General features: G+C 33.4%; 1 protein-coding gene across 1 annotated transcript in view; it reads left to right on the forward strand.

Annotated features, from left to right (window-relative positions):
• EPHA3 (EPH receptor A3) overlaps window positions 1-19771 on the forward strand; it is a 340388-nt gene that overhangs the window by 211518 nt on the left and 109099 nt on the right. The window contains exons 4-5 of the mRNA XM_012750987.2: window positions 15264-15419; window positions 16114-16449. Of these exons, the coding sequence (XP_012606441.2) occupies window positions 15264-15419; window positions 16114-16449 (492 nt within the window). The remainder of the gene's footprint in view (window positions 1-15263; window positions 15420-16113; window positions 16450-19771) is intronic.

Genomic DNA, 19771 nt, shown 5'->3' on the forward strand with positions numbered 1-19771 from the left:
CAACATAAAGGCAAGCCATTTCTATACCATATTATTAAGTGTGATGAAAAATGGATTATTTTTGACAATCTCAAGCATTCAGCACAATAGTTAAATAAAGACGAAGTGATGAAACACAGTCCAAAACCGAATATTCATCAAAAAACACCTTAATAGTGTCTGTTTGGGGGTCCAAAACTGCTTTTATCCATGATGGCTTCATGAAACCTGGTCATTCGATTACAGCAGATGCTTACTGCAAACAACTGGACAAAATGATAAGGATGCCTGTGATTAAGAGCTGAGATTGGTCAATAGAGAAGGCCAATCCTCTTGCAAGACTATACTCCACCACACCACATGTCATAAAAACAACACTGCTCAAACTACAGAGGCTGGACTTGGAAACTCTCTGTCATCCACCGTATTTACCAGATGTTGCACCAACTGATTACCACTTCTTCCAGGCTTTGGACCATGTCTTTCAAGGAAAAACATTTAATTCTGAACAAGCTGTGGAAAACATCTTTCGTGATTTTCTTGCCATTCATTCTCCAAGCGTCTTCACTGCTGGCATAAACAAGCTACCGTTAAGATGGCAAAACTGTGCTGATAGTTAGGTGCTTTGATTAACTGTGCTGCTCTTGTTTGAGATATAATAAACTATACTTTTGATTCAAAATTGGACATTTCATATTTAATGACCTAATATTATTTTCTTTTCTGCTTTGTCATAAATAGTGGATATCAGCAGAAAGTACAAAAAACAATTTTTGTTGGAATTGATAGAACATAGGTTTTCTATTTTTGAAGCCAGGTATCTGGTTCATGAGTAATTCAAAACCAATATTCTTGTTTAATTACCACCATTTTCTAAGGTGGTGAATCCCCCAACTAAGTAAAGTCACATTGTTTTTCTAAGGTATTGGTAACAGAAAAGTTTTTTCAGAAATATTTTATTGAATTCTTTTTATATAAAAAAATGCTATATATTACTAGATCATATTGGCTTCTCTGAAAACCCACATTTTTGCTAGCCAACTTCATTTGGTGCCAACAAACAAAAGCCTATGTGACAAAGAAATCTAAATGTGGCATTTTTCTTACAGTAAATATATTGGAATCCATTCTTTTGCACTGCAAATACTATAAATACCACATAGTTTACTATAGCAAATGCTTACTTGGCATTTTCTGTTGGCTAAGTCAATGTAATATATCCAAAATATAGCCCTTGTGTTTTTACTCTCCATCCATGCCTTCCCTAAATCAGGAAATAGGAATAATATAAAACTGCTCAATGTAGAAGTTTACATGTCAGTCTTTTTTCCCTTAGTTTATCTAGATTTATTTTTTGTAGTTTTAGTGAGATATAATTGACAAATAAAAATTGTGTATACTTAAGGTGTACAATGTAACAATTTGACATACATACACATTATGAAATGATCACCACAATCAAGTTAATTAACACATCCATCACCTCCTGTATTTACCTTGTTTTACATGTCATTGTTTTTAATCTTATACTCTGCATCTACTCTAACTACAAGACCTATCTGTATTATCTACATAATATATCTCAAATGAACTCACTTTTTTTTCTGTGTGCATAGTCATTTCTCTCCCTATGCCATATCATCTCTAATTTGAATTATTTCAGTAGCTTCTTATCAGTTCCATTCTTGACTCTGTTCAATGCATTTTCCCCATAAAGCAAGAATGACCTCTTTGAAATGTAAATCTGATTATGGTGTACCTCTCATGCATGAAAACTTTCAGTAACCTCCGACAACACTTAATATATAAAAATAAGCCCTTAATATAATCTTCAAGGCACTGTGTGGCCTGATTGGTCTACATGCCTCTCCAGACTCTGTTGAGGCCCACCTGTACTCTCTGTTCCAGCTATACTCTTTTTTCTTTCACTTTCATGTACTCTCCAATTCTCTGCTGCTTCAAGGCTTTTATCCTAGTATGCTCCACCCTTCATTTTTTGTTTTTTCTTTTTACATTTCATATAAATCCTTTAGTACTTTGTACATATGACAGAAAATTGTAGGCCTCATTTTTAAGGTTAGATAGTTTACATGCCATAAATATTATTCAGTTGGAATTCAGTTACTCCTTTTCTTGTCTAAGCTAACTTAATACATTTATTTAAGAAAACGTTATCTTTAGTAAATATAACTCATATTTTCTTTTATCCTGGGGATATTTGCTTTGACATAAGTAAAGATTTTGTTTTAAAGAAATGTTTTAGAGGAAACCAGGGAATTTTTCTTATTTCTAGTTTTTAAATATGATGTATGATTATCATTAATCACATATATTATTATATATAATATATATATATTATATTATATAGAGTTGTCCCTGGGTATCACTGTGGGATTGGTTCCAGGACCCCCAAGGATATGGCAATCTGTGAATACTCAAGTCCTTTATATAAATAGTGTTGTATTTGCAAATAAACTATGTACATCTTACAACATACTTTAAATCATATCAAGATTACTTATAATACCTAATGCAATGTAAATGTTATGTAAATAGTTGTTCTACTATATTGTTTAGAGAATAATGACAAGAAAAACATCTATACGTGTTCAGTGCAGATGCAACCATCCAATTTTTTTTTAATATTTTTTATATGTGGTTAGTTGAATCTATGGATGTGGAGCCCACAGAGCAAGAGGGCCAGCTATATTTTTGTATTTAGCACCTAATGGAACACACAAATATCTTTAAAAATTTGTCCACTTTCTTCCTATTCTTTCATTGTCAAACTTCATGATTGATTCATAACTTGAGACTAATTTTTTAAAGGGAAATTGGGCCTACTAAGACATCTATGGTAAAAAAAAAAAAAAAAGACAGCTATGGTTGGTTAAACCTAGTAATTGGGCATAGGAAATAGATAATGGGAATCATTATGTAGAGATGGAAGACTCTTCCATTCTTTCCTCAAAATGTGTTGGTTGCCTTACATGAGCCAGTTCATTCTAGTAGGTATCAAGAAATAAGGCAAAAAAAAAAAAAAAAAAGAAGAAGAAGAAAGAAAAGTGCCCATGAAGTACCATTATCTTATCTATCTCAATGCAATAACCTAATAAGAGTGGAGTTTCAAAGACTAGAATGTGTTTTATATGTATTTTATGAAAACATGATTATACTGTCAATGTGTAGTTTATACGTAGATAAGTAACTACATTACCTTACAAGATATATCAGTTATGAACTGAGTAGAGTACACTGTTCAGAAAGAATTTTAGTTAGTTGGAATTTTTATCTGGCCTGTAAATGCACAGGTGATGAAATGTGAAGGCAGTCAGAAATGGGTGCTAGAATATGAGTACATGATTTTAGATAATACTGAACATGAACTTACCTAGTCATAAATTTTTTTCAGATATAACTCCCTACTGTGTATCATCAAATAAGTTGAAAATAATAAGAAATCAAGATTTACTCCAAAGAAAATGGTACAAGTTCTAGCTGTTATATGTTATGTTGAAGGAACATTAGATGTACTATTCTGGTCTTATTTAACAAAAACTTTATTGGTTTTAAATCTCTTACTTGGTTGTGCCAAATGTATAATCAAAGTGGCAAGTGCAGATCTGGAGTAGTGCTGAAGGCTTTTTTAGGCATCTTTCCAAAATGCATTAAATCTACCCCCAAATCTTGGGGAAAGTGTTATTGTTTTTCACTGTACTGTTTCAGATGCATGGTAAAGATACATAACCAGAAGCTATATCTGAAAATACTATACGTGATTTCCAATCCAAAACTAAAAGGACTAATGAAATCCCACTTTGTTACTTTAGTCTGTTAGACAATAAGTACTCTCCAGTAACCAAAGGAAAATAAAACATTTTATTTTGTTCCCTATACAATGAAGTTCCTTCTTTCAGCTGATAACATAGAAAACAAAATTTATTCTATTGTAAGTAGGCAAAAAATTTTCCTCCACAAAATAATTCAGCTCACAAATACCTTTCCAGCAGGTCTATGTCAGTCTCTATTCCTAATGGATAAAATTATTTCCCATCACTTGGCTAGATGCATGAGAAATTGTTGGAAAAAACTTCTATGGACCTAACTGTTACTGAGATGAAATTAGGTAATCAATTTCCCTGCATGCCCTTGAAGATAAGTCTTTATAGTACACCTCATATAAATGTGTACATTGTTTTTATGATGTCAGATTGCTTGTTAAAGCTACATTAATTGTTACTTTTAAATTTTACAAGAATAAGAAGAAATTGGATGCAAAAACAAAAATATCTGTATTGAAAGCCCTCAAACATAAGTTTAATTTCTGATTACAACACTTAATAGTGGGATAAACAACCAATGTACTCAATATCTTTAAATTTTTATCTTCCCCTCAGGAAAACTAGATAATGCAGTTTCACATGATGTAAGCATGGAAATAAAACGCAAGTTCAATGCTAGGCATGGAATAGGTTTTCAGGAAATGCTATTTTTTTTAATGTTAGATAGTGGTAAGAACTGTTTTCTTTAGGTAGATAAATCCAGAGAAGATAGTGCAAACATTGCAGTGAAAATCTACCTGGGTGGGTTTACAAAGGAACAGAAATTTGTGCTGCTGGAATAAGATGTAACTCTCTTAGGGAACTCCCTTTCTCATTCTCTTCCCAATCCCTCACCTCTCTCTGCTTCATGTGTGAGATCTAAGCACCTAAATTTTCAGAATATAAAAAGAAGACAAACAATTATCTTGAATTAATTTCTCAAACCAATCAATAAAATTCTATAAAGTAATTCCAGAGAGTAGATAGACTACGTAGTTGTCTTTGCCATGAAGTAGAGTGATGGTTTAAATTAGAGAAATTCACACAGACTTCTATATAAATATCCACACATACCCCAGATTTGTCTACCTTAACATACACAGATATACCCATTCTATCTTTCCTCCTTCTCTCTCCTCTACACCTCCCCCACCCCCATCCCATCTACTCTTCTAGGATGGTAGCACTGAATATAGATTACCAAGTCTGAGATTATGTGAAACAACCAGATAGCATGAACAAAAATGGCAGACATTCTCCTGCTGTTCTTCTTCTTTATGTTCCAAATTCTTAATATGTCCCAGTTATTTGTACTATAAGAGTGTTACGTGTTTGCCAACTATAAGCAATGCATTTTAATATTTCCAATATAATATTTTCTCATCTTTCTTCCATTCTTTTTGACCTTTAATTCTCTCTTACTATTAGATGAATTTAATCTTCTTATTCCTTTTATCACAATTCATGTCTCAACTTGAAGATAAAATTCTAGGATAATATAACTGTGAGAAAAAAGTTCATGTCTATATTTAGAAATTAACCCCCTTAAGGAATGCAAGACAGTTAAAGTGCATCTTAAAGTTTTGGAATATTTTGCTTTTGTATCACCATTAAATATCAATATATACACTGTGGCATCTGCCTATGAAATTCTTACATATACTTGAGAAATCTCTTTGTATCTTAATTGGAGTAGGGAGTATATTTTGTATTTTTACATGCAAATTAGAGTAGACACACACATTTGAAACTTTATAGAGACTAGTTTTCTCTTTGAAAAACTGTGTTTTTATGCAAATAGAAAAATAATTTTTTCATGAACAAGAGGAACTCATTTTATTTGCAGTCTAAATATATAGACATACTATTCTACACAAACACAAACATATATGTCTTTCTAATAGTTTTAGAAAAGATGATTGGCTTAAGGTTTTTTGAAAGACTCATTTAGCTAACAGTTTTGTTGATCCCCTGGGCATTCACTTATGATGGTTTTTATGTTTTACTGGTGAAATCAATTCTTATCCATTTAGAGAATGTATTTCAGAATACTTTAAATAGACACTCCCTTTCTATCTTGGAACAAATATTTATCATAAATATAAAAATAAATTTAAAAACCAGACATTAATGTTGTACTCATTTTATTTTATTTTTCTATATAACCTTTAAATAGTTATTATCCATGATATTACTCAAAGCAAATATTGAATACTTTTAAATGGTAAACCTCTTCTAGTTGGTAGCATTATATGATAATAAAGTAAATACTCAATATATAAATGACACACCATAGGTTTATTTTAAATCTACTGACTTTTAATACTAATATCACATGAATAATTTTAATAAATTTTAAAATATAAAAATGGAATGGAAAACTTATAGGATTATATGAAGTGTTAGAGCATAAATCTGAATGTTAAGGATTTATTTCCTCAGAATAGAAATTGACATTATTTTAAAATAAATTTATTTTAAAAGTAAAGCCAATTTGAAGGACTTCTGACAAAATGCAATGATATCACCATTTCTCAAAGCCCTAAATGGTCATCTTCTCTTTTGGAGAGTGGATAATTAACAATATAACCAAGAGAGCAAATATTTTTGAATTGCATCTTGCAGCTTTCAGATAAATTTTTGCCTGTTTATTTTTCCTCTTAAGTTTTCTACCTTGTATGATTTTTCATTTAAACCCTGGATTTTAAAAACTGTACTATTTTCTGTATACATTTTCCCAAGTGGGGATATGATTACTTGAGATCAAAAGTGTTAAACTCATATTAGTGGGCATAATTTTTTTAAGAAGAAAAAGGAAACTCCTAGAACAGTATAATAGAATCAAGAGCTGATTAAAAACTGTGGTGAATGTGTGTCGGTGTGTGTATGTGTGTGTTTGCGTGTGCGTGTGTGTGTGTGTGTGTGTGTGTGTGTTGACAGAGTGGGGAAAGATAAGGATGTGTGAATTTCAGTCACCCATACAGCATGAAATTTAGTTGTTCAGCATAGATATAACTACACATATATGTTTCCAAAGGTCAAGTTATACAAAGACACACACATTCATTGACTAAAATGTTTTGGTGTTGTTGCATTTGTACAATAGTTTTGCTTCAAAGACTTTAAAAATTTTTAAGTTCTTCATGATATAAGGGATAGTGTTCATGTTTGATGTACAATAATATACAAATAAACAATAAAAACATGATTATATATACATTATTTTATCCAGTTCTTCCCCTATAAAGATATTATGAGCACCTTTCCATGTGAGACATTAACTCCAACAGGCAAATGTATGAGAATAGTGTAATTTATTTATGAAGATGTATGACTATAGTATAATTTATTTAATTGCTTTTTAAATTTAGGTTATTACATTTTTTAATTTGGTAATATTATGAATATCATTGCTCATATATCTTTGTGTAGTTGAACATACACAGGATGTTATTGCTCTTTCTGCAATTATATACAATAAGTCTAAGGTTTTCATCACTCATATCACATGACTCCTAACCTGGGTGACATTGTATACTCCAAAATTCAGTTTATGTTGATAATTCTGTTCTTCTAAAATTAAGTTGTATTCACTGTAAAAATATAAGGGTTAGCAATGGATTAGTACCCAATCCTCATGTTCTAATTATGATTCCAATGCAGCCTGGGAAATGGTAATTTATAGTAGAGAGTATTTTAGATATAGAAGTGATTTATTTAGCTCCTCCATAAATCTTCCTAGGAATAATTTTCTTAGGCATTCCAATGATATTCAGGTCTAATGAAAACTTCTGGTACTATTCTGAAAAGCTTCTCCAGGCTGTCTTTTAATATACCCTGAGTAGAGATTTGGGTCCTATGCATCTTAACATTTACTGTAATAACATCCCATAAATAAGATTCTCTTTTCCATTCTCTTTTTCCCACTCTCTCCCTTTTCTCTTCCTCCCATCTCTGTATTCATCTGCTCATTACATACATGTTTCTTTTAATTTATCTCATTCTCTGATCATTGATAATGAAGTATAGAAAAACTCAACTAGTGATACTCTTAAGACATACAGTTCTTCCTGAAAGTGGACAACTAAAAGCTGGCAAAACAGAATCCTTAGAAACAGAAGCCGTTTTAGCATTCTCTTTGTGTTGAATGTGCATTGGACATATTTCAGCATTACTGGCACCTGTCTGGCTAAATCTGATGGAACAACAACAAACACAATAAAGTCTTGTTACTAAGCTATCTTTGAACCATACTAGATTGTGATTGATTCTGTTGTGTTTAATGGTGTGGTGGCATTTTGCCTTAGGCCTTTTTTATTGAACAGTGGAAGGAACAGAAGAAGGAAACACTTGATCACTTTGTAAATGCTGCACATTGCAGGCAGGGTTTAATGACTGAACGTAGCCACTTCCAGTGTATTGAAATGTCTCGGCCTTGCCTCAAAGCATTGTACCTCTATTCAGATAGCAAAGAATGGAGTTCCTGTAAGATTGTGGAGTGCAGCTCATTTTGGGAATAAACAGTTGCTTTGACCTTGTATAGGCAAATAGACCCTGTCAAGCCTGGAATTTCAAGGCCAGGAAATCATCTGTTTAGTCAGTGCTGGTTCTAGTCATTAGTTTGTGTTTATGGCTGGGAATTGGTAATATAGCCTTGTGTGTTGGAGGTAAGGTCTGAATACTAAAAGAGCCCTATTTACCAACAGCTTTATATTTTAATTTAATGTTAATTCAAATTGAAATGAGCCTTTTAACCCTTAATTAGGACCATGTTTCTTCTAAAAGTCAACCACATTAGTCAACTGGAGACAAAATTCACTTTGCAATTGAAAGGCTGTCTTCTTTCTTTCAACAGTAGCCACCATGGTTTACCAAGTGCGTTTGTTTTCCTTTCAGTAGGGTAACTTTACCCATTCTCTGTATCAGCATAGCTCAAAGTCATCAATTACAACTGGGAGGAAAAATGTGTTGCGTGCTTTGGGAATGAGGCCAAGATTCTATCTTTAAGCTCTTCCATAATTATTATTCATTGTGTAGGTAGTGCTCCATAAGACTGCCTGTTTCATGCTTTTTTTTTCTTTATTATTTTTTGGAGCTGGCAGTTTGTTATTTTACCCTCCTATGGGCCCACAATGTTCAGTTCCTGTTTTATTGTTTCCTTTTTGTAAGTATAGAAACAGCAGGTTCCCAAAATATTTCTAATTCATCCACCACAAATTGGTATTATTTTGGCTTCCTTCTATTATCTTACTCATATTTTTAGTATTTCTCAATAGAAAATTAACATTTGGCAAGGGATTCATTCTATTCCACTGTGGCCTATTCTTTTTTTTTTTCAATAAGTGCTGAGGTTTGCTGAATAAATGAACAAACACATCCTCACTAACTCAACACTGAAAATGGAAAATCTAAAGGCTAGATTAGCAAGAAAAAAGACAAATCCTCACTGCAGATTAATAGAAGGGAAATGTACTCTCTTTTAAATCATATTTTCAATATTCTCAATACTGTGCTTATATTTTTGTCACTAAAAGATAAAACAATCATATTACTTTCTATTTTTAAAATTAAAAATATTAGCATTTTGATTGATATTATCAAATTTGAATTTTTATTTCCATACATTCCCATAAGATTACCAAATTTATAAACATTCTACTCTATCTAAAATGTGCAAAAAATGAAGCATACCATAAAACATAGTTTTATTATGTTACTGGTTAAGATGAAAGTATAATAGAGAATTATTTGTTTGACAGTCAATTTATCTTTCAGTTCATCCAACCATAAAATCAATGCACTCTTTGAATATGTACTGCTCTGATGTAGGGAAGCACTGCAAGATCTATCATTTCTTTTTCAAACATATGTATTTTTAAGCCAGGAAAGAACTTAATTTTTTTGACTTATTGCAGTATGTGATTTTATCATTTCAATGGGTAATTTTAATTCTTAAAGCAGTGATAAGTGTGAAGATACTTTGTTCTTTCTTTTTATTTAGAAATTATTAGGAATTCTAGTAATACAAATTTTGGGACACAAAGTATTAACATTTAAAGTGTCTGGGCCTGAAGAGTCTTTAGAGATAATTTAGTCAACACCTGTCATTTTATAAAGGAGGAAACTGAAGTCCTGAGAGACAATCATTTGCAAGTTAATCATTCACTTAAAAAATGCATCTCATCAACTTCTCATTGCTGGCCAGGCCAGTGTGCTAGATACAGGTTATATAAAATTAATAGGAAATAATTCCTGTCTCTGTATTGCTCAGGGCCTAACCTGGGAATACATAATTATTAAAAAAGAGTTATTTATAAAAGAGTAAGTCACTATCCCAACTACCTCATTAAAGTTTTAAGATACCTAATCAGTGAATCTGAAAAAAAACATCTATTTATTAGAAAACACTAGATCAAGACCTGAATCTCCTAGTCCAGTGCTTCTCTTGTAACATGCTGAAAATACCTCAAAGTATTGAGATGAAAATAAGAGAGAAATCAGGGAATTTCTTGGTGAAGGTAACATAAATGACACATAGAAAGTGTCTTGCACCTCAAAGTCTCTATTGAGTAGATCCATTTCTAAAATAACTATGACATACAAAATTGGTCTCCTCTTTAAAAACTAGGATTGTAAATTTTATTACTATAAGACTGAAAACAAACAATTGTTATTGTATATTGTTTGGGATGCTATAACAACGCATCATAAACAGGCGGCTTATAAACAACAGAAATTTACTTCTCACAGTTCTGGAGGCTGAGAAGTCCAACACCAAGGTGCCAACAGATTCAGTGTCCGGTGAGGACGCATTTCATGGTTCATAAATAGACAGGCTAGCTGTGTCCTCACATGATAGAAGGGGCAAGGCAGCTCTCTGGGGCACTTTTAAAAAGGAATTAATCCCATCTATGTGGATTCTGCCCTCGTGACCTATTTACCTTCCCAAACCCTCACCACCTCACACCATCATATTGGTCATTAGGTTTCAACATATGAATTCTGGGGAAACACAAACATCCAGATCATAGCAAGTATCTAGGTCATTTTAGGAGACCAATATATATTTGTTTAATAAAAGTGAATAAATTAATCCAAACATTATATTAACAAGTCTGATTCCTTATAAATCCATGATGCTATCCAGTAGGGTTTCAGGAGGTGCTACCTTCCATTTTTGAATAGTTATTAACTTATACTCATGAATCATCTTAGTTTGAATTATTGATATGAAATCAGAGATGACAGTTCCTGCCATGCTTAACTAGTTTAAAAATCTCCTTACGAGAAGAGTAAACATCTTCAGGACCAGAAAGAAAAGTGGCGATTTCCCTCCACTTAAAAGATTTTAAACTGTTTAATCACTCTTTGGTTTTATTATCCTGTAAATCTATAAATATTTTTAAAATACACAAATAGACCAACATGAAAAAACAGTTACATAGAAGAATGTGGCAAGTGCTGTTGATTATGTACACAATATCCACACTGGGGTTAAAAACCTATGAATATTTTTTTTACTAGCATTTGGCTGAAAAGAACATTTACTACTGGGTTACCTGAAGGAAGATTTAAATCAGAACTCCCCTTTGGCAGCAGATTGTTTTCTTTTTGAAACAGAGTCTAACTCTACTGCCCTGGGTAGAGTGCCGTGGTGTCATCGTAGCTCATTCTGCAATCTCAAACTCCTGGGCTCAAGTGCTACTTCTGCCATGGCCTCTGCAGTAACTGGGACTACAGGCATACGTCACAGTGCCTGGCTGATTATTCTGTTTTTAGTAGAGACGGGGTTCTACTCTTGTTCTTCAAACTCCTGAGCTCAAGTGATTCACATGCCTCAGGCTCCCGGAGTGCTAGGATTACAGGCATGAGCCACTGTGCCATGCCACTGGCAGCAGATTTTTAACACGTGTGTATCTACCTTTAGTTAAACATTGCTTTCATAGCTGGTATATACCACAGAAGACCTTGACTATATACCTGAGGCTTTTTATTTTAAAACTTGTCACTGGGCAAATCTAAATTAGTTTTCATTTGTCAACCCTCTTGTCTATTCTGTTTTCTTTGGTATTCTCTAATAAGTTTACCAGTACTTCTTTTAAATAATTAAAGGTAAGAAAACACATGAACATATCTACTTTCTATACTTTATATGAATTTTTTCTTTTATATATGGAATGTTCTGCAGCCTATAATATAATATTTAAATGAATGAAATGTGCAGATTGTTACAAACAGGGTGTTATCTTTCTAACATAAGAAATCTTGACATGGGTGTTTGCTGAGTCAGCAAGTACAGGGTTACACATCCCTCAGATTTTCTTGGCTTTTAACTCCTTATCACATGTAAACTGTTACAATTTTGGCCATAATTTCCATAATCATGGCTGGAATAATATAGAAGGGATGTCTCCATTTGCATTTGGACCATCTTCTTAGAAAAGAAAGACTTTCACCAGATTCTTGTTTCTATTTTTTAACCTTCCTTTTGGCCATAAGTTTGGCCATTCATCTCTAGCTGTACTGAAGTCTGAGTAAGGCAGTACTCGTCTGGGTTGAATTCTGAGCAAAATTAGGATTCCGTTAGCAAGCAGGAAGCAGGGTGTGGATATTGGGTACATAATCAACAGCACTCGCCACAGTTTTCTACATAACAGTTCGTCTTTTCATCTTGGCCTATTTGTATATTTAATTATGTTTCTTACTTGCCACCTCTTGCTATCTTTTTATGATCCTTCTCAAATGGCACTTCTGTGAAATCTCTTCCAACCAATCAGTCAGAATGGAGTGCTTGCTCAATGTGGTCTGTATTAAATGCCTGCTGCCTGCTCTTGATTGCAAGGGCCCTTTTGGTATGAACAGAATTTTTGCCTTTATGTCTATCAAGAAGCCTGAACAAGAATAGATGCCTAACAAATATCTATCAAACTGTATGTATATGTGCCTACCTATCTTTTAGTATTACCATCTCTAAGGTTATTATTTGATCTTAATTGGATAAGATCTAGTGACTAGTTGGAGTCACATTCTTAACTTTTATGTTTACTAACTATAGCTACCTTCAAGATATTATCAATAATCCCGATAAATTGTGCTGTAGCTAATAAGTGATTATGTGACTGTCTTGTCTATTTTTTTTTAATGTTATGATATCATTATTATTTATTTTTTTTTTTTTTATTTTGGCATATTATGGGGGTACAGATTTTAAGGTTTCAATAAATGCCCATTTCCCCCCCTCCCCCCAACAGTCTGAGTCTCAATCATGACCATCCCCCAGATGGTGCACATCTCACTCGTTATGTTTGTATATACCCGCCCCCTCCCCCCTCCCCAATACCCTATTACTGTAGCACCTATGTGTCCACTTAGGTGCTACTCAGTTAATACCAGTTTGCTGGAGAATATATCTGGTGCTTGTTTTTCCATTCTTGGGATACTTCACTTAGTAGTATGGGTTCCAGCTCTAACCAGGAAAATATAAGATGTGCTATATCACCATTGTTTCTTAGAGCTGAATAGTACTCCATGGTATACATATACCACATTTTATTAATCCATTCTTGGATTGATGGGCACTTGGGCTGTTTCCACAGCCTTGCAGTGTCTTGTCTATTTTTAAGTATCACATAGTATATCCATTTATAATATTAGCAAAAAGTGATTGTTTAGTGAATACCTTTATGCCAAATGTTGTAAAAACCATAAAAGCCTCAGACAAAAATGCACAGATAAACTTACAAGCAAACAAAATATTAATAACAAAGTACATCAGTGCACTGCAACATAATCTTTTAAAAACTCAATGATGTCCTCTTGCAAATTTAAAGGCACTTGATAATGAACTAAATTGAAACCAGAAGTTAAGTGCATAGTTTGTTTATATACTGTATATGTTTTCCCCCCTGAGGAAATATGACATGAGATATGAGTGGAAGTCCCTAACTAGTGCTTAAAGACAATGTTAAAAAGCTTACAATCCTAATCCATGTTTGATTAGAACAATACAATTTATTTTAATGGATCTCAATTTGAAACCAATAGTTGTCCCATAAATGATCAACCATAAAATGGTCCTAAAGCAGCCATTCTTACTAGGAACTAGAAAACAGCAAGACTAATGATTGCTATCATTTTAAATTATTGTATTAGTTTCTATTTCCAGTGGATTTCTCTTGTTTTATTTCAAGAAATTTTCAATCAAAAGGTATTCGACTATGGATATAATGTGTTACTTTTTAAAAATGCATTTAGTGATTTTTAAATGAAGACTTGTCCACACAGGTTTTACTTGAATGCAAATAAACTTATTTGCACAATGTGAAGTTGATACCAGAAAATCCTGAAATTCAAATACAGTCTATAGGGTCTATTCAATACACAAGTTTTAAGTCATCAGATCTTAATGTAGCATTGAAATTGAATTTTAGAGATCTAGAAATCATTGATTTTTTCAAAGATAGTATGGATGAAACTTAAAATTTGGATCCTGAATTCCTTCTTCAAAGGAATGTCAAGAGACTTCTTGTTAGAATTTTCACTATGATTTCAGCTCCCAATGTTATTATGAAAATGAATCAGATGAAATAATATAGCATTTTGGATTTTCTATCAGACTAAATGAAAATAATATAGTGAGGCATATCTCTGTAAAAGCAGTAAATAGATGTGCAACACTAAATGGTAAACTGAAATCAATGTTTGATAACCAGTCCTTTGGACTTATAAAAAACATATCATGCAGAGATATGGCCAGAAAGAAAAAGATAACATAGATCTATTAAAAGAACTTTCATCTAGTAACGATTCACATGTATATCAGTTTAAATAGAAACTGTACATCTCTATGTATTTCAGGTATCTACAAGGGAATATATTTAAATATTTATTTAAGACCTTTGCCATAGAAGTTAAGGAACAACACTGTCAAGCCAGAAAAAAATCAAAAGTCATATATCAAGAATCTTAAAATATACAGGAAGTATTTTTTTCCTTTGGTTGCTTATAATTTGTGGGACAAGGTTGTACACACATAGGGCAATTAGAAAACAAATCAGTGTGTAATATACTGCTAACTGCAGTGCAAATAGTATACACATTGCATCATGTTTAAAAAAAGGAATGACTACATGGTGACATGGTTTTGCTTTATTTTCCCCACAAATAGTCCAATGCCAAGTAAAGCTGTGAAAACACAAGCTGGAAATTTCATCATACTTTCGTGCCAAAATAATCTAAATCTTGTGGGTTTTTTTCCCCTTAACATTTGGTGCAAATTCAAACATATATGTAAAAAAAAAAAATTACAGTAGGCCATATTATTTGCTTCTGTAAATTCTAGGACAAAAATGATTTTTATTCATATTGAATTCATATCCTAACATACTGAAATCTGTTTCACATATTTTTGAAATACATTTTCAAACTTATCACAGAACTCTAAAAGAATCATTTTGTTTGTAGCTTGCCGACCAGGTTTCTACAAGGCTTCGGATGGTAATATGAAGTGCGCCAAGTGCCCACCTCACAGTTCTACTCACGAAGATGGTTCAATGAACTGCAGGTGTGAGAATAATTACTTCCGAGCAGACAAAGACCCTCCATCCATGGCTTGTACCCGTGAGTAGTTTTGCTGCAACCCATGCCTCCATGTTTGGTTTGGTTTGGTTTTTCTTCTGGTTACTGTGCTGTTTGTTTTTTTGTTTTGAAAGCATTTGGCCCATTTCCTTCTGTTATCCATGTGCAAATTGAAAGCTTTTTCTGCTTCACTCTCCATGCTTGGCTTACCCCAAGTGCAACATTTATCACGCAAAATGAATTACATTTTAAAGTACTTCCTGCAATACAACCCCAAGAAAGAAAGAACATTTTCTGTGTCTTGTTTTAGACCTTGCATTACATTTGACAGGATAGAAGAGGTTATAGGCAGAGGATTTATGTTTTTACATTTCTATTCCCTCTCGCTCTATGTTGGTCATAGGTCACAGGGAAAAAGGACTAAGATTTATAAAACTAATACTAAAGTTTTCATAAGTATTCACAAGGGTATTAAACATAGTGGTAAATTCTTTTGTTGGACTTTGTGAATGTACCCTCACCCTTGAGTCAAAACTCCCCCAGTCATAGCTTGGGGAGGACAGTACTCTTGAATCCATGTGTCTATAATCTCATGGATCCTCTAAGGATGAATTAAAAGTAGATAATAAAGACAGGATGGTTATTTACCTCTTTCAGTTCCATTGTAAATTATCTATTTCCCTTGTAGTAGAAAACAGAAGTGAGGCTCATTAATCTCTGTTGAACTACTTTTCAGGGCCTCCATCTGCACCAAGAAATGTTATCTCTAATATAAACGAGACCTCGGTTATCCTGGACTGGAGTTGGCCCCTGGACACAGGAGGCCGGAAAGATGTTACCTTCAACATCATCTGTAAAAAATGTGGGTGGAATGTAAAACAGTGTGAGCCATGCAGCCCAAATGTCCGCTTCCTCCCTCGACAGTTTGGACTCACCAACACCACGGTGACAGTGACAGACCTCCTGGCACACACTAACTACACCTTTGAGATTGATGCCATTAATGGGGTGTCAGAGCTGAGCTCCCCACCAAGACAATTTGCTGCAGTTAGCATCACAACTAATCAGGCTGGTGAGTACATGCTGGATGTGTCTTATTTCTACCAGTAATGATTTGGGCAGAGAGAGTGGGAAAGAGGGTGGAAGAAAAGAAAAAGATCTGAAAGAGTCACAGGATATTTTTTTCTATCATGTTTAGACAGTTATGATACTTGAAATCATTCAATTTAATTCTTAAAGTGAGAATAAACCATATGTGTCAGGTGATTTTTAAACTAGTTTATACTCATTACTTCCGAATTTGGAACCCTTAAATATTTGGGGCTCTGAGATAGTAGTTACAGAGCTCATTGGAACATTTTTATATTTCAAAGAACTTAACAGGCATTGAACCTTAGCTTTGAAAACATTGAGTAGGATACTTAAAACTATAAATATCATTACCTTAGTTAAAATTAGATTTTTGATATAATTATTCAGTTATTTTAAGCTCCTTAGAAGCTCCGTATAACTCTGATAGTTACAAATCTCTCCTAGATTAATAATAAGAAAATAAACCAATATCATTTGCTACATATAGATTGTGTTAAAAATTCAAAATATGAATTTAGTGAGAAGCATGGTATTACAAAAAGAGGTCTTGGTAGAAAAAATTGGAATCATTCATCTAAAAAATTTCCTGATGTGAATTGTTAGGTGATTTCACCAGCCATATTTTCCACTGACAATATTTTCTTAATTAAAACAAAATCTACATTGGGAGGCAGTAAGCAAAGGCCCTTCAACATGAAATGGAAAAATTAAACAAGCACACAAACAATCTCATCTTTCTTTATCTTACATCCATAACTTTTTCTTTTTTTTTTTTTTACTGTTAGTAAAACATGTTCTTTCAATCATCCTTTAAATCCTCTATGTGAATTACATATGAATTTTGCTTACAGGGTTTTAATTGTGCATCTCACAAACATAAAGATGGATTGTATTTTACACACAAATGATGCCCCCGTTAGAGATATGACAATCACTTTTCAATATTGATAACTGTGTTGAACATGTAATAAACAGCTTTCTTTTGTAATCAACATAAAACACACAAAGTTAAGCTGATGGATATTTGTTGTGCTTGGTTGTTGCTACAAGATATCATAGTTAGGAATACATTCCAAGCAGTTCAATTCAGAGACATTATTGTATTATTTATATACAAGCAAACATTGGAGCCAAAAAAGAAAGAAAGAAAGAGGCAGGATACCACTCTGAGTGTGCTTTACCTAGAAATAGAGATTCTCCAGTGCTCTCCCAGGTGGGCTTACCTCTGAGTTGAAAGTCTGGATTGAGTGTAAACTCGGCTTCTGATCTGCATTTGGCTTAAATGATGGAAGTCCCTCTGGTTTATAGTGGGAATTACCCTTTGCTCTGAGGATATCAGAATGTGTACTGGATGCTGTAGGCCAAAGGAAAGCGGAGATGACTAAATTCTGCCATCAGCTGAAAGAAATCTTCTAACAGCCAAACAACTAGCTAAAAACACTCCACATATGTTTCTCTCACTTGGCTTGCTCAGGTAGATTAGTTCAACTTCGAAGGATATACAGTAAGTGTCATCTGGGACAGCAAGTATGCACCAGTATAACTCTGCTGGTTGTCAATAATTTCAAATGTTTCTCTACTGCTTAAAAGTAATTCTACCTATTTCTGCAGTCAATATAGAAATGTATCTACACAGATTAATTTATCAAATAACATTGAGTAGCTCCTTAAGCTCCATATCTCAGATATATTTCCATCCCTCCATAATCCAGCACCCAGAGGGATAAATCCTGGCATAAGAGGGGACCCCAGAGCACCCCTCCCTCTTGAGAGGTCCCTGTTCCCACCATGATATTTTGATAGATATTTTGAATATAACCCTTGACAAAGTCTATCCGTGTTCAAATATGTATCTTTCTGATTCCAAATTTCTCTTTTGTTCCCATTTTGTTTCTCATCTAATATGTTGATGAAAATCTTGTACTTTTAAATTTCTCATGGTAATAAATAAACTTGTGGAAAGACATGAACTTTAAAGGATATACACTGAATCATTGCTTTAACCTTGCTTACTGAATCTGTAATTTCTCCCACTTGAAGCTAGATCCCAGACCAACCAGCATATGCTTTTGCTCTGCTTCAGTTAATGAAGTAATGAAACTTTGTAGCTAATGATATTTAAAAATTTGTAACATGTTTATTTAACTGTCTTCTGTGAAAAAAGTAATGAGTACTGTAATGCTATTGCTATATATCTCACGATTATGGTTTCTCATGTTCAGTGAACACAGGAATTTTAAGAAATTATAATGATGTGGCAAATGGCTTTCCCAAGTCCTATATTTCAAGCTGATTTACGATGTTATTTAAAATAGGAGCATCAATCTGTGTTATAATTATCTCTTAAGTCAAACAGAAACGTATAAAAACAAGCAAGAGCTCTTTATTTCTATCTTATCATTCCCCTCTGGCTTTCTGAGAATGCATTTATCAGGAAACTAATAGTTTCAAATATATACAGTGAATGAATCTAGGTAAAGTGGCAATGGAGAGAGAGCCAAGGCATTAAAAAATAAATGAGGTTGATGCTTTGGCCTTCCCAGTTACAAATCACAGCTTAGGACAGAGATTCAGCAGGGATGGCATGAGTTACTCTCCCTAGTTCCACTCCCATTTTTTAAGAAAAATCACAAATTTGTTTACAATATGCACCACCAGGCATTTTGTAAATTTATTTTAGTGTATCCGCATCATTTTGTATGCCTGGGGAGATAGAAGCCTTTGTTTCATCTCCAAATCCCCAGGGTAAGATATATAAGCACGATTAGAAGCAATGCTATTTCTACAGGGAGTGTTTCTTTGTTTTGCTTTATTTTTGTTCTTGTGAAGGTTAATGGACTGGTAGCCTTGAAAAATGAGCTCCCTAACACTGGAAGGATATGACTGTGACAGATATGACGCTGTGGTGTTTAAATTTCTCCTAGTCTCTCTATCTTTGACACAGATATAAAGGGGAGCAGTGAATGTGTCCTTTTTAATTTAGTTGGTGAGATTGAATTTGTTGATTCTTCTCCTGATTACATTGTAAAAGTCTTGCGATGACCACATGATAAGGCACCTTCTAAATTGCAGAGGATTATGTTGTGAATTTGGGTATTAGTTGTTAGCTCTCAATACTTTCACAAAGTATGTCAGTGAGATAAAAAGCATGGTCTCCATATAAAGATTGTATCCATCCCTCTACAAACATGTAGAGAAACTGCAGATTACAAAACAAAAATCTTCGAAGTTATAACTTGGCTTAAGTTGCTACTTTTTGTTTTCTTCCTTAGATTGAGTAGATTTATTTTTTAGTTCTGGAT

Source organism: Microcebus murinus, chromosome 1 (assembly GCF_040939455.1).
Source record: "Microcebus murinus isolate Inina chromosome 1, M.murinus_Inina_mat1.0, whole genome shotgun sequence".
Classification (NCBI taxonomy): Eukaryota; Metazoa; Chordata; class Mammalia; order Primates; family Cheirogaleidae; genus Microcebus; species Microcebus murinus.